A 17979-nucleotide genomic window follows, 5' to 3' on the forward strand; every position below is an offset into this window, starting at 1 on the left:
TGTCTGCGTGGGTTTCCTCCGGGTGCTCCGGTTTCCTCCCACAGTCCAAAAGACATGCTGGTTAGGTCCATCGGCTATGCTAAATTCTCTCTCAGTTTACCCGAACAGGCGCCGGAGTGTGGCAACTAGGAGACTTTCACAGCAACTTCATTGCAGTTTAATGTAAGCCTACTTGTGACACTAATAAATAAACTTTAAAATGAAGCGACTGGCACTTATGCATTTTAAGGAGAAGCTCGATAAAGAAAAACACAAAGGAAAAGGGAATATTAGTGGGATTAAATGAAGAAGGGTGGGGGTGGGGGGGGGAGCTGGATTGTGTGGAGCATAAACATCAGCATGGATTATTTGGGCTAAACGGCCAGCTTCTGCGCGGTAAGTGCTATTCAATACCACGTACAGCCGATTTCGAGAGAGAGATTGGAGAATAGATTGAAAAATCCAGGAATTTTCAAACTCAAAAATGTCATCTGTAATTGATTTTGTATAATATAGTTAATGGCATAGGTAAAGAAAATTAATTTTAAAAAGCTGAATTGCATACATATTTGTCCTTGGGATGCTGACGAGGTTACAGTAGGATAAGGAGAGGCAGATTCAAACTAACAAAAAGCAATTGTAGGACTGTTAAATTCCTAATAACATTGATTCAACTACTGTTACAGGGATATGTTGATGTTAAATGTTAAAATCTATTTCATCTGCTGGGCTTGCATGTAACTTTTTAAAAGTACAGTTTCAACTGTTAAAACAAAGACACTGACTTAAAATGGCTGCCAAAGGTCACCTGACATGTCTGCAACTGCAAGTTGGTCAAGTCTGTAGAAGTTTTCAATGTGGATTACAAGCAAGAGATATCCAGGCAACCCTCCTATAGAATTTCACACCTTCTGATGTTAGTAATCACGTCAAAGATGGACTGAAACTTAAAATGGTCACCACCATTTGCATCACATAACCTTCCATTTCCATCAGGCTGAAGACAGAGTCTACAGAGACAATGGCCACCTTGGAGGTGTTGATACTCTGCTTCCTAGCTCATTACATGGAAGAATGAATCATTCAGAAGTGATGGTTGGGCATTAAAAATTAATCACCAAGGCCACAACGCAACAGCCAAGGTCATACAGAAATAAGCTAAGCAATTACCTTCTGTGGAATGCTCAACTATCATGGTGAGGTCATGTGTTCAGGATCACAATGTTGAAATGTCTTTTAATATAAAACTCAAGTTTGCTTTGGAGCAGTCAAGAAAGAAACACAGCAGCAAAAAAGGCTACTTACCTCTCAACTAAGCTGAATTTTGTTTGCTTATTTCAGACTGTGGGAAGCAGACAAAGAAATCCCGGAGAAAACTTCAACTTCCAGAACAGCTTTTCCAGGAGAAAAGCAAGGAATACAGCTTAGGAACTGCCTCAGCCATGAATAACAGTGAAGGACTCTTTATATCTTGGTCAAATTAAGACTCAATGAGAAAAGACAAAGAGAGAGTTAACCTCTCTACTTTGTAATGTACGCTTGCAGGCGTGTGATGATGCCTTTACCTGAATAGATTCAATTACAATACTCATTTGAACGCAAAAATGCCTGTGTAACTGAATTCTTTAAAATCAGCATGTAAATAGTTAAGTACATGCACTGAATCGATACATTCATCCTTATAATTAAAATAAAACCCTGTTACGATCAAGCGAGAAGTGGAAAAAAGGGAAGTCCTTGCCTAGTATAACACTATACCTGAAGAAAGTCCCAAACTAGGAATTGCCGGTATATAATACTGACCAAATTTCCTTCATAAACTAACAATCAAATGCAAAAAGAGTCACCAGCACAGGAATAACATGAAGCAAACCAAGTCATAAATGATGTACTACCGAGGTTTAGCTTTTTTTACAAATTGAGAATATGGCTGAAAGAAAAAGACTGCTATCTAAGTCTCACACTCATCAGGATGGTTCACAAGAAATTACCATAGTAACAGGGGAAACAACAATTTATACTGCATGAGAAGAGCATGCTGATCAGCTGGCAAGTGGACTCTGATTGGTGAAGATTTTGCCATAGAGAATGCAGCATGGAACAGTTACATAGAATCATGGAATCCCCACAGTGCAGAAGGAGGCCGTTTAGCCCATCAAGCCTGCAACAACAACCCCACTCAGACCCGATCCCATAACCCCACATATTTACCCTGCTAATCCCCTGCCACTAAAGGGACAATTTAGCATGGCCAATCCACCTAACCTGCAAATCTTTGGACTGTGGGAGGAAACAGGAGCACCCTGAGGAAACCCACGCAGACAAGGGGAGAACGTGCAAACTCCATACAGCCACCAGAGGCTGGAATTGAAACGGATCCCTGGCGCTGAGAGACAGCAGTGCTATCCACTGTGCTTAATGTTACGGGCAGTTAACTGTTCGAAACTGCACAGAAATGTCAGCTCAGGTTATGAAAGGGTAGTATACTGGGTCACTTGGTAGGTTGTGTAAATACTGGTTAATGGTAAACTTTTTGGCACAGGAATAATTTGATTCTTAATCAGAGAATCAAAGAATCCCTACAGTGCAATTCAGTCCATCGAGTCTGCATTGACTCTACGAAAGAGCATCTTATTAAGACCCTATCCCTGTTAATCTCCCTAACCTAGATATCTTGGGGCACTAAGGGGCAATTTAGCATGGCCAATCCACCTAACCTGCACGTCTTTGGACTGCAGGAGGAAACTGGAGCATCCAGAGGAAACCCATGCAGACGCAAGGAGAACATGCAAACTCCACAAAGACAGTTACCAAAGGCTGGAATCAAACCTGGGTCTCTGGCACTGTGAGGCAGCAGTGCTAATCACTGTCATCCTGCCATCATTAATCCAGCATTTGGCTGACGCAGGGAAATGGTATCTTACAAATGTGGTGATGAAACTTGGAATAACATGGAATTCCTAAGGAATGTTAAAATTCAAATGTGTAAGTGGAGTGCCTCAACAGTGTCAGTCTACAGCACTGAACAGATGGGGAGGTCAGACATTAACGAATTAAGCACCGGGGGAGACAGTGAAGTAGCTGTATTGTCACTGGACTAGTAATCCTGAGGCTCAGGCTGACGCCCTGGGAGCATGAGTTCAAATCTCACCACAGCAGCTGATGGAATTTAAATTCAATTAATAAAATCTGGAATTAAAAGCTTGTTTCAGTAATGGTGGCATGACAACCATAAAAACCTATCTGATGCACTTTACGGAAGGAAATCTGACATTCATGTGTGGTCTAGCACACATGATCCACCAGCAGTGTGGTCTGACTCCTTACTGTCCTCTGACTAAGTCCAGGAATCCACTCAGTTCAACGGCAATTAAGGATGGGTAACAAATCCAGCAACATCCACATCCCATGAAAACAGAAAACAAAAAACAATTCAAATTCTAGCTGGGAATGATACTACAAGCATAAGCTGAAAAATGATGGACGGTGTTCTCATTACAGCCTTAATCTAAATGTGGTCAAAAGAGCTAAATGCCAGAAACACGGTAAGATGATTGCACTTGATGTCAAGGCAACCGTGTGTGGCATCAAGCAGCCCTAAAAAAATTGAAGTCACTGGGAAAATGCATGACAGTGGCTAGTCATATACAGCAATAAAGGAAGATGGCTGTGGTTGTTAGAGACCAACCATCTCAGCCCCAGGACATCACTGCAAAATTTCCTCAGCCCAATCATCTTCAGCTATTTCATCAATGACATTTCCTCTATCATAAGGAGGAATGTTCACTGATGATTTCAGTGTTTCACAAATTCCTCAAATAATGAAGCAGTCCATGTTCACATGTCAGACCTGGACAACATTCAGACTTTGATAAATAGGTGACAAGTAACTTCTGCGTCACACAAGTGCCAAGCACTGACCATATCCAACAAGGAAGAGTCTAACCACCATTGACCAGAAACTTAACTGGACCAGCACATATATACTGGCTACAAGAGGCTGGAAATTCTAATTTGACTAACTCACCTTATAACTCCCCAAAGTCTTTCTGCCATCTACAAGGCACTAATCAGAGGTATGGTGAAGTAGTCTCCACAAACCGGAACACATTCAAGAAGATCAACACCATTCAGAATAAAGCAGACTGCTTGATTGGCTACCCAGCCACCACCGGCACACTGCAGCTGCATGTGTACAAGATGTGCTGCTGCAGCAGCAACTTAACAAGGTTTCCTTCGACAGCACTTTCCAAGCCTGTGACCTTCAACGCCTTGAATGATAAGGGTAGCAGGAAAATGGGAACACTTCCATTTGCAAGTTCCCGTTCAAGTCACACCTGATTTGGATAAATGTCACCATTCCTTCATTGTCGCTGGGTCAAAATTCGGGAACTCCTCTCCTAACAACACTGAGGGATATCTTCACCACACAGGTTGCAGTGGTTCTAGTTTCTCCAGAGTAAATTAGGGATAGGCAATAAAAGCTGGCCTTATCAGCAAAACCCACATTCCAAGAACAAATGAAAAAAGGTTGAAGAATAGTAATTATAAACACAATGTGAAGACTGACCTACAGTGATCATATTTTTCATGAGTCACAAGGAAAGTTTTTGAGATTACTTGTCTGGAAAAGTTGTTTACAATGGATCAGGAGACATACAAAGAAGAATGCCGCCAGACGATGTGATGGAATGAACAGGCGCAACATCAGAGACCGTTACTGTGCTGAGAATGGAAAATACATTAGAGGACGAACACAAATGTAAGATAATCATAAAAAAAATTAAAGTGGATAGAAAAATTTTTTTTTTTTAAGAAAACACAGAGGGTGGTTAAAATGTGGAATTCTCTACCAAAAACATTTGATGAGGTACAGCTCATAAATTATTCCAAAAGGAAATTAGATAATGGTTTGGGAAAAGGGAACAAAAAAATGGGTACGAGAAGCAAGCTGGAGAATGAGGTCAGAATATGTGGCTCATGGAGAAAAACAAACGGACCAAATGACTGCTGTGACAGTCTACAACATCCACTGATCGTCAACCAGAAGGATGAGGGGAAGACAATCAAAAGCATGTTATACAAGAAGCATAACTTCTTTCCTCCCTTCCCTGAAAATTACGTACAAGTTGTCAGAGACTGATTCAATTTTACCCACAAAAAGGCAATAATATGCCCAACTAACTGAGTATATCGGAAAAAAAGTGTTATGAACAAAATCAATACAAAACAGCTTATCCATTCAACTTTTTATCTAAACCAAAAGTACTCATTCTACAAGGTCAACCATTTATCCCCTAATTTGCATGTTAATCTCCATATCATTTTCAGTTTATTGCAATAATTCTTACCAACATATTCAAATTCTTCTTTCAAGGCCATTCCATTGTGCGAAAAGCATTGCTGACAAATAAGTGCATATCTGTGAAGATTAAAAATGAAGTATGAGCATTAAGAAGCCACAATTAATGAACCTCGAAGACTCGAGAATAATTTCAGTATGTTGAGCGACCCGGAGTTGAATTCATCCAAATATGTATCAAGCTATTGCTAGACATTACAATCCTACTTTATGTACTAATATATCACCTTACCAATTCCACACACAACCTCAACTAATTTTGTTCAACTTCACCTGTTCTGCGGGCCATCACCAACTAAATATTCAATAACTCGATCAACAGCTCCTCGATCCCGAGGGAGGATTGGTCTTGCTAGGGGTGGACCAGGAGGATGAAGACCTGTTAATCAAAAAATACAAAAGTTAAACGCTGGGTAGAAGCCATTATTCAAAGACAAATTTTCAATCTATTAAATTATATTATAAAATATTCCAAACATATCAACACTGAGTACCAATAAAGTCATTTAATTAAAACATGAAATGTAGCTAATTTGCTGCAAGTCTACAAACTAAGATTCTTTAAGAGCTATCTATATTTGTGTAATTTTAGCCGCACAGATGTGAATTCCATCGTAATTTTCTTAATTCCTTGGATTTTACCAATGAGGAAAACATTCAGTAATTCTAAGTTGCCCTTTACTAAATTTAATTGTTGACCAAGCTAAAATCTGCAATATAAACTTGTTACATTTATCCAAACTTTGAATATTTGTTATTTTAAAATTCGAAAGTTTTCACCATAAAAAGAGCAGTCACCTGGTATAGTCATCAACATTTTTTCAGCCCAACTTATAAATTATTACATTCAGGGGGCTGCACTGTGCACAAATACAAACAAACTTACTGCTGCTTTGAACTTTTGCCAGAAGGAAGCACAGAATTAATAACTTAAGGACTTCCAATCCTCCTGAAACAGGCATTACTTTTTCTGCTGCTGCTCAGGCCAACAGTAATTAATATAATTAAACATCAAGAGTAATTATTGCAAGATGACTGGTCATTTTTACAAAACTTGGCAAGCTCTCAGATACCTGCTGGTTATTAATTTACTACCATATGGAAGCCCTGTGGTTCAACATTTTTGTATTTAATTGATTTTTGGTCTGTTGAATGATGTAGAAAACATGAGAGAAAAGTACAAATGCCATTGGTGAACTTGATAAGTAAAATAGTAACAGCTTACAACCAACTTACATAGAACAGTTGAAATTTTTGTATAAGCTCAGAAAGCTAAAGAAGCTTACTGCTTTGCTGACAAACTTTTATTGCCATTTTGTACAGTAGTGCTGTAACATTTTTAATGAGCTTAGTTAGGGACTTTAGAGAGATGAGATGCCAGCTGTGAATGACTAATGGCTAATTAAATATGGAAGTTTCATTTATCGGCTCGCTGGCTCCGAAAATGTAGAAAATAAAATGTCTTTCATTTACAAAGAAAATTATCTGTTTTATTGATAATTTGGGGTAGCATTAAAAGTCACGATTAAAGGCAGATGCTATGTTTACCCATTCCAGGCAGAGAGGTAGCTGGAGACATCGCCCGCCTTGCAAGTACAGGTGTATGTGAAACTGACTGAAAAGACTTTTCTGGTGGCCCACCAGGAGCTGAGGTGCTAAGTTGTACAGCAGGTGTGGCAGTCTGCGGAGCTCGTGGATTTCCCTGCTTGAGGTCCTGTGGGGTGGATGGAACTTGACCTCTCTGAGTTGATGTCCTCTGGCGAAGTTCTAGAGAGGAAAAGACTGATTTACTCTTAACTGAAAACAGTGCAATCCAGGTATCTACCAGAGCAGCTAAGATTCAAATTAAGAAACTAATTCAGAAAGCTTCTTGTTTGTTTAGTTTTATCACCAGAATTCAACTTATTTTTACTTAACATAAGTGTTGTCATCCAAAAATGGTCATTTCTGTATTCCTTATAGATGGCCTTTACAGTTAGGTCCATTAAATGCATGCTTTCCAGTTTAATAATTATTTTTAAATTATAAAAACAATTTAATAATGCATTAATGACCAACTATTTTATTTAAAAAATTAAATAATTAATGTACAGTCAGATAATCTTATTTCTTTCAGTCTGTTCTTCCCTTTAGAACAGCTTTTTCTGTGAAACTGATCACCATGCTTTGGACACCAGTTTTGGATGGAAATTAATTTCAGATATGAACCTAAAGCAATGATTGCATGGTTTTAAAAATAAATGTTATTCAAAAGTTCTACACTAAATCAAAGGTTAATTAATTTACTAGCTACTTTATTAAATCAACTTAGTGGAGTTCACGGCTCATGGCAGTAAGTAGTTACGTGGATATCAAGATTTGGTGACTACAAATATATTTAAACATTCTTCATTCACCTATTAATTGCCTCTGCCATTGACAATCAAGGGCATGAATTGGGAAGTAAAGCAAAGGTATCTCAAATTTATATTTCACACTGTTCAGGAGTAAAGCTAGGAACTACAAAGATTACTTACCTTGATTATACACTTGCACTTTTTTAAGGATAGTTTAATTATGCTAGACAATAGTACTCAAACCTTTAGTTAAAGCAAGATTTTCATCTGCCTCATAAATGTAGACTAGATGAACTTGACTGATTGGTGAATTGGATGACGGTGTCCCGGAAACTCTTGGAGTAACAGAATGATCAGTGCAAGTTATGGAAAGGTTGAAAGACAAAGATTTGTGTGTTGGGAATTCCAGAGTTTGGCACCTATATGACCAAAGGTGTCAATGGTGGGATGAAGGAAGTAAGATGATACGAGGGAGGGATGTACAACAGACTAGATTGGAGGAACACAAAATTCTCAAAGGATTGCAAGGCATGGAGGGGAAAGGGACATCAGAGGGATTTGCCCAAGGGCATGAAAATACTAAAATTAAGGTTTTCCCTTTTTTGATATATTATAATGTAAATCATTCCATTCCAGGAAATAGTGATCCATTGTAATCATGTGAGTAACTAAACATTCTAATAATTTCTCCTACCAATTGAAGACAAACATCTGGATAAATGGAGTAAAGAAGAAGAAAAATGAAATTATTTTATTTTTAAAAAACAACTGTGATCATGGTTGTATTGTCCCATAGGTTTGGAGCCTATAAATCCTCACGTCAAATGGGCTGTTTTTGGCCATAAAGCCATTGGAATGCATTGTGTGAAGTAAAATAAATTCACGCTCCTCAATGCAAGCCACTTGATAGGCCTTTTGGTACCTGTTTCCAAACTAAAGCCTGCAAGAACGTTAAGAGGCCTGCCAGTGGGCAATAAAAGTGTAGCAGGTCTTATAACGTAAGACAGAGGAAGAAACTGTATGAGAGAAATAATTTAATTCTAATTCAAGCAGTGTGAACAAATACATGGGGGAACTATCATTCTGTTGAAGAACAGGGCTGCATTATAGTGACACCACTTTCCCAGCAAGAATGGAGATGATTGGTCAATTTCCCCATATGTCACGCTTGAAGACCACACTGTCAGAAGCAATTAGGATTGATTTTCCACCCATGAATTGTGATATGAAACTATTCTCCACTCACTGCGTTTTGCTGGAGAAATCAATCTGCTTTTATCAGGAAACGTTACTGTAGTTTTGATCATGAGTTTCACTTGATGCTGCTGCTCATTCAGATTGTTTTCAAATAGACTCTAAATACACTTTGTTTGCTTTCCTGTTTGTTGAGTAACTAGACTATATGCTGTACAATAACTGTTCCCTGCAAATCATGTCATAAGTAAAGCCCCATCTCCGACTCCTTCACTGGCAGAATGTATATCCAAAAAGAAGTTGACCTTGGATTCCATCTCCGTTCTACTGAATGTTCAGCCCGTTTTGTTCATGAAGTTTTTGATTGTGTTTTGGGGCTCTCTTTAAGGTAAAATTAAGGGGGTTATATGACTGGTTTTGAAGCCTGCCTGTTAGCAAGTCTTGGTGGTTTAATTTGATTAAGAGACGAAAAGATTGAGTAAGCCTCTAAAATAATTAATCATGTTAGGATATTGAGGACACAAGGGGTATTATATAAATGAAAGGCTCTAGATCAATCGAGGTACAAAAATCAAATTAGTTTACCAAAAATCAGTCAAATATCTTCTGGCATCCTTCAGTAGGTAATCTTATATTTGTGCCTTAGTTTTCCCCTTTGCACCCTGGATCAGTATGGCTCAAGAAAAGGGACTAGTTTAATTAAGATATTATGCAGAAGACAGGATATACATTTTACAGGGTACAAACAAGTTCAAATAATTACTTTATAGACGCCTTTTAAGTTCAAAAGTAAAATGCTAAATTTTGGAACACTTCTGACTTTCACTCTTGTTTATATTCAATGTCACGAGTTAGGTTACAGCAACAATAAATAACACTGCTTCTGACTAGTTTACAAACTGTTTTCAAGAACACAACCATTCATAGAAATTTTCCTAAATCGTGACATATTTCACAGATCGAAAGAATGGATTTGTTTTCATTTAACAAGAACCGATATGGCCAGATTTCTATTCGTAAGGATGTGCAGCACATATATACTTTTTCTGTAAACCAAAAAATATCAACCAAGACAAAAAAAATTAGAATTCAAAATGAAACAGGTCAAAAAAGTACAGAAGTACCAAACAGCACCAAATCCATTGTGGGCAACAATATTGCCCTTTCAATAGCTACTTGCACTCATATAGTAACATAGGGCTAAATCTTACAATAAAAAGTGTTGTTTCCGACAAAAAAATTGGCGTGTTTCTGCTGGTTTTCTCTCTGGATCTTTCAACATTCTGGCCAAAAAAGGGATGTGTTTTGTGCCTTCATACGGAGGTGGGGGTGGGGGAAGGAGGGCCTCAACACACTGGCAAAACCTGGCTGCAGAGAGAGTGCGGTGCCATCTTTAAAGGATGCCGTGATCATAACTTGAGTAAACTCCAGTCCATCATGGAGGTCTCAGCGGCTCCCTTCCCTGTACTGATCGGAGTCGTACCCCTCCCCCCCATCCCACCCCACCTGATCATCAGCCCTTTCTCCCCCAACAATCTAGCCAGCAGCCCCCCTCCCCCACAAAGGCCATTGTTGGCATCCCCAGCTCCTTTGTTCGCTCATGACCTCCACATCTAAATAAATCCCCCCTCCCCATGACTGGGGCCCACCCCTTGGCACAGGCTGGCATTGCCAGGTTGGCATGGGCATGGTGCCGTGTGCCATGGGGGCACTGTCTGGCCATGGCCCTCTTCCCCGGGTGCTAGACTTACCTTTGTGCCCCTGGAGACACCCCAACTACAGGTTCACGTTTGTGTGAATCTGTTGTACACTGCCGACGTGATGGTCAATATATGGCGGGAGTCAATATCTGGGTAGGGGGCGGATTAAGTTTTAAATACATTCAAATACATGTAAAGCAGATTTACGCAGTTATAGTGTGAACCCAATGGGCAGGGAAGATCCAAACTCATGAACTCACCGCCGAGAACTGCAACTTCCAGGTCTTGAGACCTTGCCGGCATTCGCATAGACGCGAGCGTGGGCTCAAGATCGCCCCCATATAGTAAAATGTCCCCGAGGCACTCCACAGGAGTGCTTTCAAAGAATATTTTATACTGAGCAACATAAGGAGATATTAGGACAAATGACCAAACACTCAGTCAGAGAGAGAAAAATGCTGGAAAATCTCAGCGGGTCTGACAGCATCTGTGGAGAGAGAATAGACATGATGTGGAGCTGCCAGCGCTTGACTGGGGTAAACACAGTAAGAAGTCTAACAACACCAGGTTAAAGTCCAACAGGCTTATTTGGTAGCAAATGCCACTAGCTTTCGGAGCGTGCTGCTCCTTCATCAGGTGGAGTGGGAGATGCATATCGCCCACTCCACCTGACGAAGGAGCAGCACTCCGAAAGCTAGTGGCATTTGCTACCAAATAAACCTGTTGGACTTTAACCTGGTGTTGTTAGACTTCTTACAGAGAGAATAGAGCCAATGTTTCGACTCTAGATGACCCTTCGTCAGAGCAGTATTTTGCATTTAACTTAGTCAAAGAGATAGGTTTTAGGAGCATCTTAAAAGGAGATAGGTGGAAGATAGGTGGCGAGGTTAAGGGAGGGAGTTCAGGGAGGGTGGCACAGTGGTTAGCACTGCTGCCTCACAGCACCAGGGACCCAGATTCAATTCAGGCCTCAGATCACTGTCTGTGTGGAGTTTGCACGTTCGCCCCATGTCTGCGTGGGTTTCCGCCGGGTGCTCCGGTTTCCTCCCACAGTCCAAAGACGTGCGGGTTAGATTGATTGGTCATGCTAAATTGCCCCTTAATGTCAGGGGGATTAGTGTTAATGAGGGTTACAGGAATAGGGCCTGAGTGGGATGTGGTCGGTACAGACTCGATGGGCCGAATGGCCTCTTTCTGTACTGTAGGGATTCTATGAAAAAGCTTAGGACTGATGTAGCTGAAGGTACAGCTGTCAATGATGGATCAAGTAAAATCAGGGTGGCATAAAAGGCCAGAATTGGAGAAGCAGAGAACTCCCTTTGGGATTTAGGGCTGGAGGAGGTTACAGATATAGGGAAGGGCAAGGTTAAGGAGGGATTTGATAACAAGGATGAAAATATATGAAAATTTTAAAGTTAAGGTGTGATAAACTAGAGCCCCATGTAAGTCAGTGAGCATAGGGGTGAAAAGGACTTGGTACATGTTAGAATATGGGCAGCAAAGTTTTAGTTGAGTTCAAGGTTATGGAGAGTAGAAGATGGGCAGCTGGCCAACAGAGCAGTAGAATAGTCAAACATGGAGATAACAAAGCCATAAACAAGAGTTTCAGCAGCAGATGAACTGAGATAGGGACAGTCGGTGATCAATAATCAGCATTTAGTAAAACAGATCACTGCTGACAATGGATGGTGCATGCTCTTGCACAAGGTAAAAATATCATCCACAATGATTTTTTTTAAATCAAAGAGCTTGGCTGGAATGTTACAGCCGGTGGGACTTCCCCTTCCTGCTGCAGTGAACACAGATTTGGCTGGGCACCAAGGTCTTTGACCTTGCTGCAGCGAAGTGTGACATGAACGGCCGGTAAGATCGCACCCCTCGTCTTCCTTTCCCAACTTTGTGCCTCATTTGATTAACAATGTTTTTGTTACATTCTATAAACAAAAACAGAAAGTGTGTTTGTGGATTCACAGTCAAGAATATACTGCAAACCATGTGTATTTAAAACTTACCTTGACCAGGTCTCGGAGTAGCTGGCATTCCAGGAGCCAACTGATCAAGTTCCTGTCAATAGAATTATCAAAATTTAATTTATGCTGATAAAATTGTGCTACAGTATTACTTCTAATACCTTAAAAAGATATAGATTGAAATTGCCCGTTCCATATCACAACCAAAGAGGGGAAAATTGTAATTAATCAGTAAAGCTGGGTACAAAATAGGTCTCAAAGTCAAAAGGACATTAATACTGACTCACTGCACTATCCAGTTGCCTTGAACTGCTAAAATATTTCAACACTTGAGATAGTTTCCTTGAGTTATGCAAAGACACGTGCTTAAGGCTGTTGAAATGGAGAAAGCATCTTACTTCACTGAAAGTTTGTGTTAGTATCAATAGACAGGAGAGAAAATGAACAAGAGGCTGGATTTTCCACCCGATTCCCCTGGCAGGATCTTCTGGTTCTGCCGGAAGGGGAAGGTGCGAATCGGCCACTGGCGAGTCGTCCCTGACGTCACAGCACACAACGTGAGCTGGGAGAGGGGAATCCAGCCCATGGTGTTAGAGTGTATCTCTAGAGCCTTTAAACGTAAAACTTGAAATACCACATTTATGGAAAATCTTTTAATAGTGTGGGATACATACGTACGTACTAATAGAAATTTCCAAAGGGCTACCATAATGATAGCTGGTTTCAAAGCTTGTGGGCTTAAGAACCTGTTCCACAACGCTCCCTCGCATCCAACCCTTAGATTCCCACCACCCTTCTCCCCTGCCCAGACAACATTAAAAAAAGAAAGAATTGATATTGATCCAGGATATCCCAAAATGCTTTACAGCTGATGAAGACCAAGAACTTTAGACTTGAAGACAATATCGTCAAAGTCATTAAAACGAAGAAGGAAATAAGTTCTATTTGGTTGGATAGATTATTTGAGCTAGTTAAGTAGGAGGCGAATAGGCAGCATCAATGTTAAAGAGCTAGACTAAATGACATGAAGTACATCTTTTGTTCTCCAACGTCTGGTTTGTAGTTATTCATTTGAAGACTGGACTACATATACAAATATACACATATATACATATCAATAAAAACTTAAAAACAAATTGAAGTATGTTCACACAGGAGTGAAAAATAAATCTTGGGGTGGGGGGGGGCAATTTTCAAAAAGATTTTAAGTGCCGAATTTACGTGAAAACTGAAGTAAATCACTTTTTTTTTCCAGCAAGAGTATCAAAATTAATCTCCCACACTCTGTGCACTAGCGTAAATCACACTGAAAATCAGTCAGCGAGGCCAATTCCCACTGGCGAGGCCGGCAGCATAGCACTGAGCGGGCCAATGCACATGCTTCGATCTGTCAGCACCAAGATTGGCGCAAGCACAGTGACCCTTGTGTCGGCCTCCTCGATCGTTGGCCAAACCCGTGACCCCTGCATCGCCAGCCGTGCAATCCCCGCCATGGCCCAATCGCTGCCCCCCCCCTCCCCACCCCCAACCATGTCTGGACCCAGCCATGACAGCCCCCCCCCAGCCTCCCCAACCGGTGGTCTCCCTCCTTCCCCCACCAATCCTGTCTGCAGAGTGGCACTGGGGACCCCCCCCCCTCCCCCACCAATCGCCCCACCAGGCCCCGCCCCCATCAGGCCCACCCGCTACCCATATGGTCAAGTCAGAATGAGAATGCCTTTATCTATTCTTGATTGTATAATCCCCTAGGCTCTGCCCCCTTGTCACTGCCCTATGCCCGATGGGAAGTGCCAAGATGCCCCCTGGGCATGGGCACTTTGCCCCTTGGGCAGGGGCACAGGCTGGCACTAAAGTGCAAATGCCCAGGGGGCACCTCCCCCGCCATCCAACCCTCTGGGGGGGCCCCTGATTGCCCCCTCCCTTCACTCCAGCGGGGCTGGACTGCTAGCTCCTTGAAAGTGAGTAAACCCCACTAGAGTGAAACAGTCCAAGCTGGACTCCCCGCATACCTAATGGGAGGGGCTCTCTGAGCTGGACAGCCAGCGCAGATCGCACTAATCCAGCCCCGCTGAAATCTCCTGGCCTGTTGCGCATAGGGTGGGAGAATCGCCCCCAATTTTAATCATGACATTATCTGGCAATACAGAAATCAGATATTTAAAAAGTGAATAGATTATACAATGAAGCATAGATAAAGGCATTCTCATTCTGACTTAACCATGTATATTGATCCAAATTACACAGTAATGTCCACTTAAAATGAAAGATCGTGGAACTATTTACTAGTATTGCTTTCTTAACTCCTAACACGAAGAGAAAACAAGTCATCCACCTGACAGCTGTTTGAGATGCTGCTGGCACACAATAGCTGCTGCATTCAATGTATTGCAATAGTCACTGCATTTCAATAGCAATTCACTGTGTTAAGGTGTTAAGCATCTTAACACATTTAATAACGTGACACAGAAATGCAACTATGTTATTCCGTATCCTGCAGCAAACAGTTTTTTTTTTGAAGTCTTAGGTTGGTTCATGAAAACTAAACTGGATGCCAAACCCCCTTTATTGGTTTATAGCTATGCAATGTTACATCAATAATGCTCTCAATTTTCCTTTCAAGGCTACCTTAATCTCATTTTGATCATTTTTGATAGAAATATGTATATACACACATATTTTATATATATATATATATATATATATATATCTGTGACCAGAACTGGATACTGCAATCAAGATGAAGTTGGACTAAAGAACTGTACATGAGGTTTATTTTATTAGTGTCACAAGTAGACTTACATTAACACTGCAATGAAGCTATTGTGACTTGCATTCCATGCATATACTATTTTATTCTACTATTTGGCTGTGTAGCTCAACATTATGTTGACTGCTGCTCTGCATTGGTTAGACAAGTTTAGGCTGAAGTCCACTAAAATACAGCTAGCTTCTGAACTTAATTTTAGCCAATTCAAAACTGTTTACAAAGTATGTGCGTTGCTGTTTATATAGCTATTCTGATCAATCACTATTTCTGTACTGTAGTGGGCGATTCTCCCAAAAGTGCTGAATTGGTGGGAAAACTGTTCTAGATCACGACTGTTTTTTCAGTGCAACTTCAGATCTGAATCTCCGCCCACTGTGCACTGCAGAGGTCAGAATCATGAATATCATTAAAAACCCGGCGGGCGGGACCTATTCACGTCGGAGTCTGACAGCTCTGGAACTCTGCGCATGCGCAGTGGTCCCGAACTGGCTGTCTCCCCATTTGCTGGCCAGCTTGATCGCGGGAGTGGCAGCGGGACCCCCTACCCATCATAGAAATCATAGAAACCCTACAGTGCAGAAGGAGGCCATTCGGCCCATCGAGTCTGCACCGACCACAATCCCACCCAGGCCCTACCCCCACATATTTACCCGCTAATCCCACTAACCTACGCATCACAGGACTCTAAGGGGCAATTTTTAACCTGGCCAATCAACCTAACCCGCACATCTTTGGACTGTGGGAGGAAACCAGAGCACCCGGAGGAAACCCACGCAGACACGAGGAGAATGTGCAAACTCCACACAGACAGTGACCTGAGCAGGGAATTGAACCCGGGACCCTGGAGCTGTGAAGCAGCAGTGCTAACCACTGTGCTACCGTGCCGCCCCTAGGCCCAACCCACAATAGGCCCTGCCCCCTTGGTACTGCCCACCAGGCAGTGCCAAGGTGCTCCCTAGGCATGGGCACTTTGCCCCTTGGACAGTGCTGGGGGCACAGACTGGAACTGCCAGGGTGCCCATGCCCAGGGTACACCACTCCCCTGCCATCCGACCCCCTGGGGGCCCCCAATTGCCCCCCCTTCACTCCGGCGGGGTCTCCCGCTAGTTGCCCCAAGGTGGGGAGCTACTCTGAACCCTGCCAGAACGAAGTACTCCTGGCCGGGTGGGAGATGCTATCGGGCCTGACAAGTTCCATGCTGGGCCTGATAATCACAGTAAAATATATGTAAAATATTTTCAAATGACTTACCTCGCTTCCCGCTAGTTTTCTGTGCATGTATTGATAGGCAGTGGGATCTGGGTGTACAGGTACACAGGTCACTGAAAGTGGCAATGCAGGTGGAGAAGGTAGTCAAGAAGGCATACGGCATGCTTGCCTTCATCGGCCGGGGCATTGAGTTTAAAAATTGGCAAGTCATGTTGCAGATTTATAGAATCTTGGTTAGGCAGCACTTGGAATATAGTGTTCAATTCTGGTTGCCACACTACCAGAAGGATGTGGAGGCTTTGGAGAGGGTACAGAAAAGATTTACCAGGATGTTGCCTGGTATGGAGGGCATTAGCTATGAGGCGAGGTTGGAGAAACTTGGTTTGTTCTCACCGGAACGACAGAGGCTGAGGGGCGACCTGATAGAAGTCTACAAGATTATGAGAGGCATGGACAGAGTGGATAGTCAGAAGCTTTTTCCCAGGGTGGAAGAGTCAATTACTAGAGGGCACAGGTTTAAGGTGCGAGGGGCAAGATTTAAAGGAGATGTACGAGGCAGATTTTTTACACAGTAGTGAATGCCTGGAACTCGTTGCCAGGGGAGGTAGTGGAAGCGGATAAGGTAGTGACTTTTAAGGGGCGTCTTGACAAATACATGAATAGGATGGGAATAGAGGGATATGGTCCCCCGAAGCGGGTTTTAGTTGAGTCGGGCAGCATGGTCAGTGCAGGCTTGGAGGGCTGAAGGGCCTGTTCCTGTGCTGTAGTTTTCTTTGTTCTTTGTTCCTGGCGGCGCCATTTTCTTCCGGTTGGGAGACGCATGTGGGTCGCAAACACTCGCGGGGAACCGAAATGACCGACACGCGCATCTCCCGACTCGAGAGAAAAGTTGCGGGTCGCAATGGGAGAATCGGGCCCATAGTTTCAAATCAGTAACCACTTTTCATCACTTTTAAAAACACAATCAATTAAATGGAATTAACAGGTTCCTTTACTTTTTCCTCATGACAATTATAAACTGTAGGATATTTAAAATTACATTAGCAGTCAATATGAATCATTTGACTGAAAGGTGAAAAAAGAAAAGAGGCTTTTCCCAGTACAGTAGCCTAATGGCTGCACAAACAACTCCGAGATCATGAGTTCAAATATCAATGTCATCTCGGGAAAGTGAATTTAATAATACCATTAATCTGTAGGCTAGCACAAGAAAAGTCAAACCCAATTTGTTTATTCATGTTCTTCCCATCCAAGGCAGGGAACCTATCATCCCAATTGATATTTGAATTTGACTCCAATCCTATGCTATAGGGATAACTCAGTGTCTTTGAAATCACCTACCAAATCACCCAGTTAATTGCAACCACTGCAAAATTCAATATGGAGAAAATCAGACAGATCTATTAACAATCCATTTATGCCTTTCGGGTGACTAAGACAATCTCAGCCTGGTAAACTCTGT

At 41.9% G+C, this 17979-nt stretch overlaps 1 protein-coding gene across 2 annotated transcripts in view; it reads right to left on the reverse strand.

Moving 5' to 3' along the window:
* The window catches only part of LOC144503698 (endoplasmic reticulum junction formation protein lunapark-B-like), a 98948-nt gene that overhangs the window by 13191 nt on the left and 67778 nt on the right, over positions 1-17979 (reverse strand). For both annotated transcript variants that reach the window (XM_078228445.1, XM_078228446.1), the window contains exons 8-11: positions 12584-12635; positions 6890-7108; positions 5615-5720; positions 5331-5401 (exon numbers count right to left, since the gene is read on the reverse strand). In XM_078228445.1, the coding sequence (XP_078084571.1) occupies positions 5331-5401; positions 5615-5720; positions 6890-7108; positions 12584-12635 (448 nt within the window). The remainder of the gene's footprint in view (positions 1-5330; positions 5402-5614; positions 5721-6889; positions 7109-12583; positions 12636-17979) is intronic.

Source organism: Mustelus asterias, chromosome 14 (assembly GCF_964213995.1).
Source record: "Mustelus asterias chromosome 14, sMusAst1.hap1.1, whole genome shotgun sequence".
NCBI lineage: Eukaryota > Metazoa > Chordata > Chondrichthyes > Carcharhiniformes > Triakidae > Mustelus > Mustelus asterias.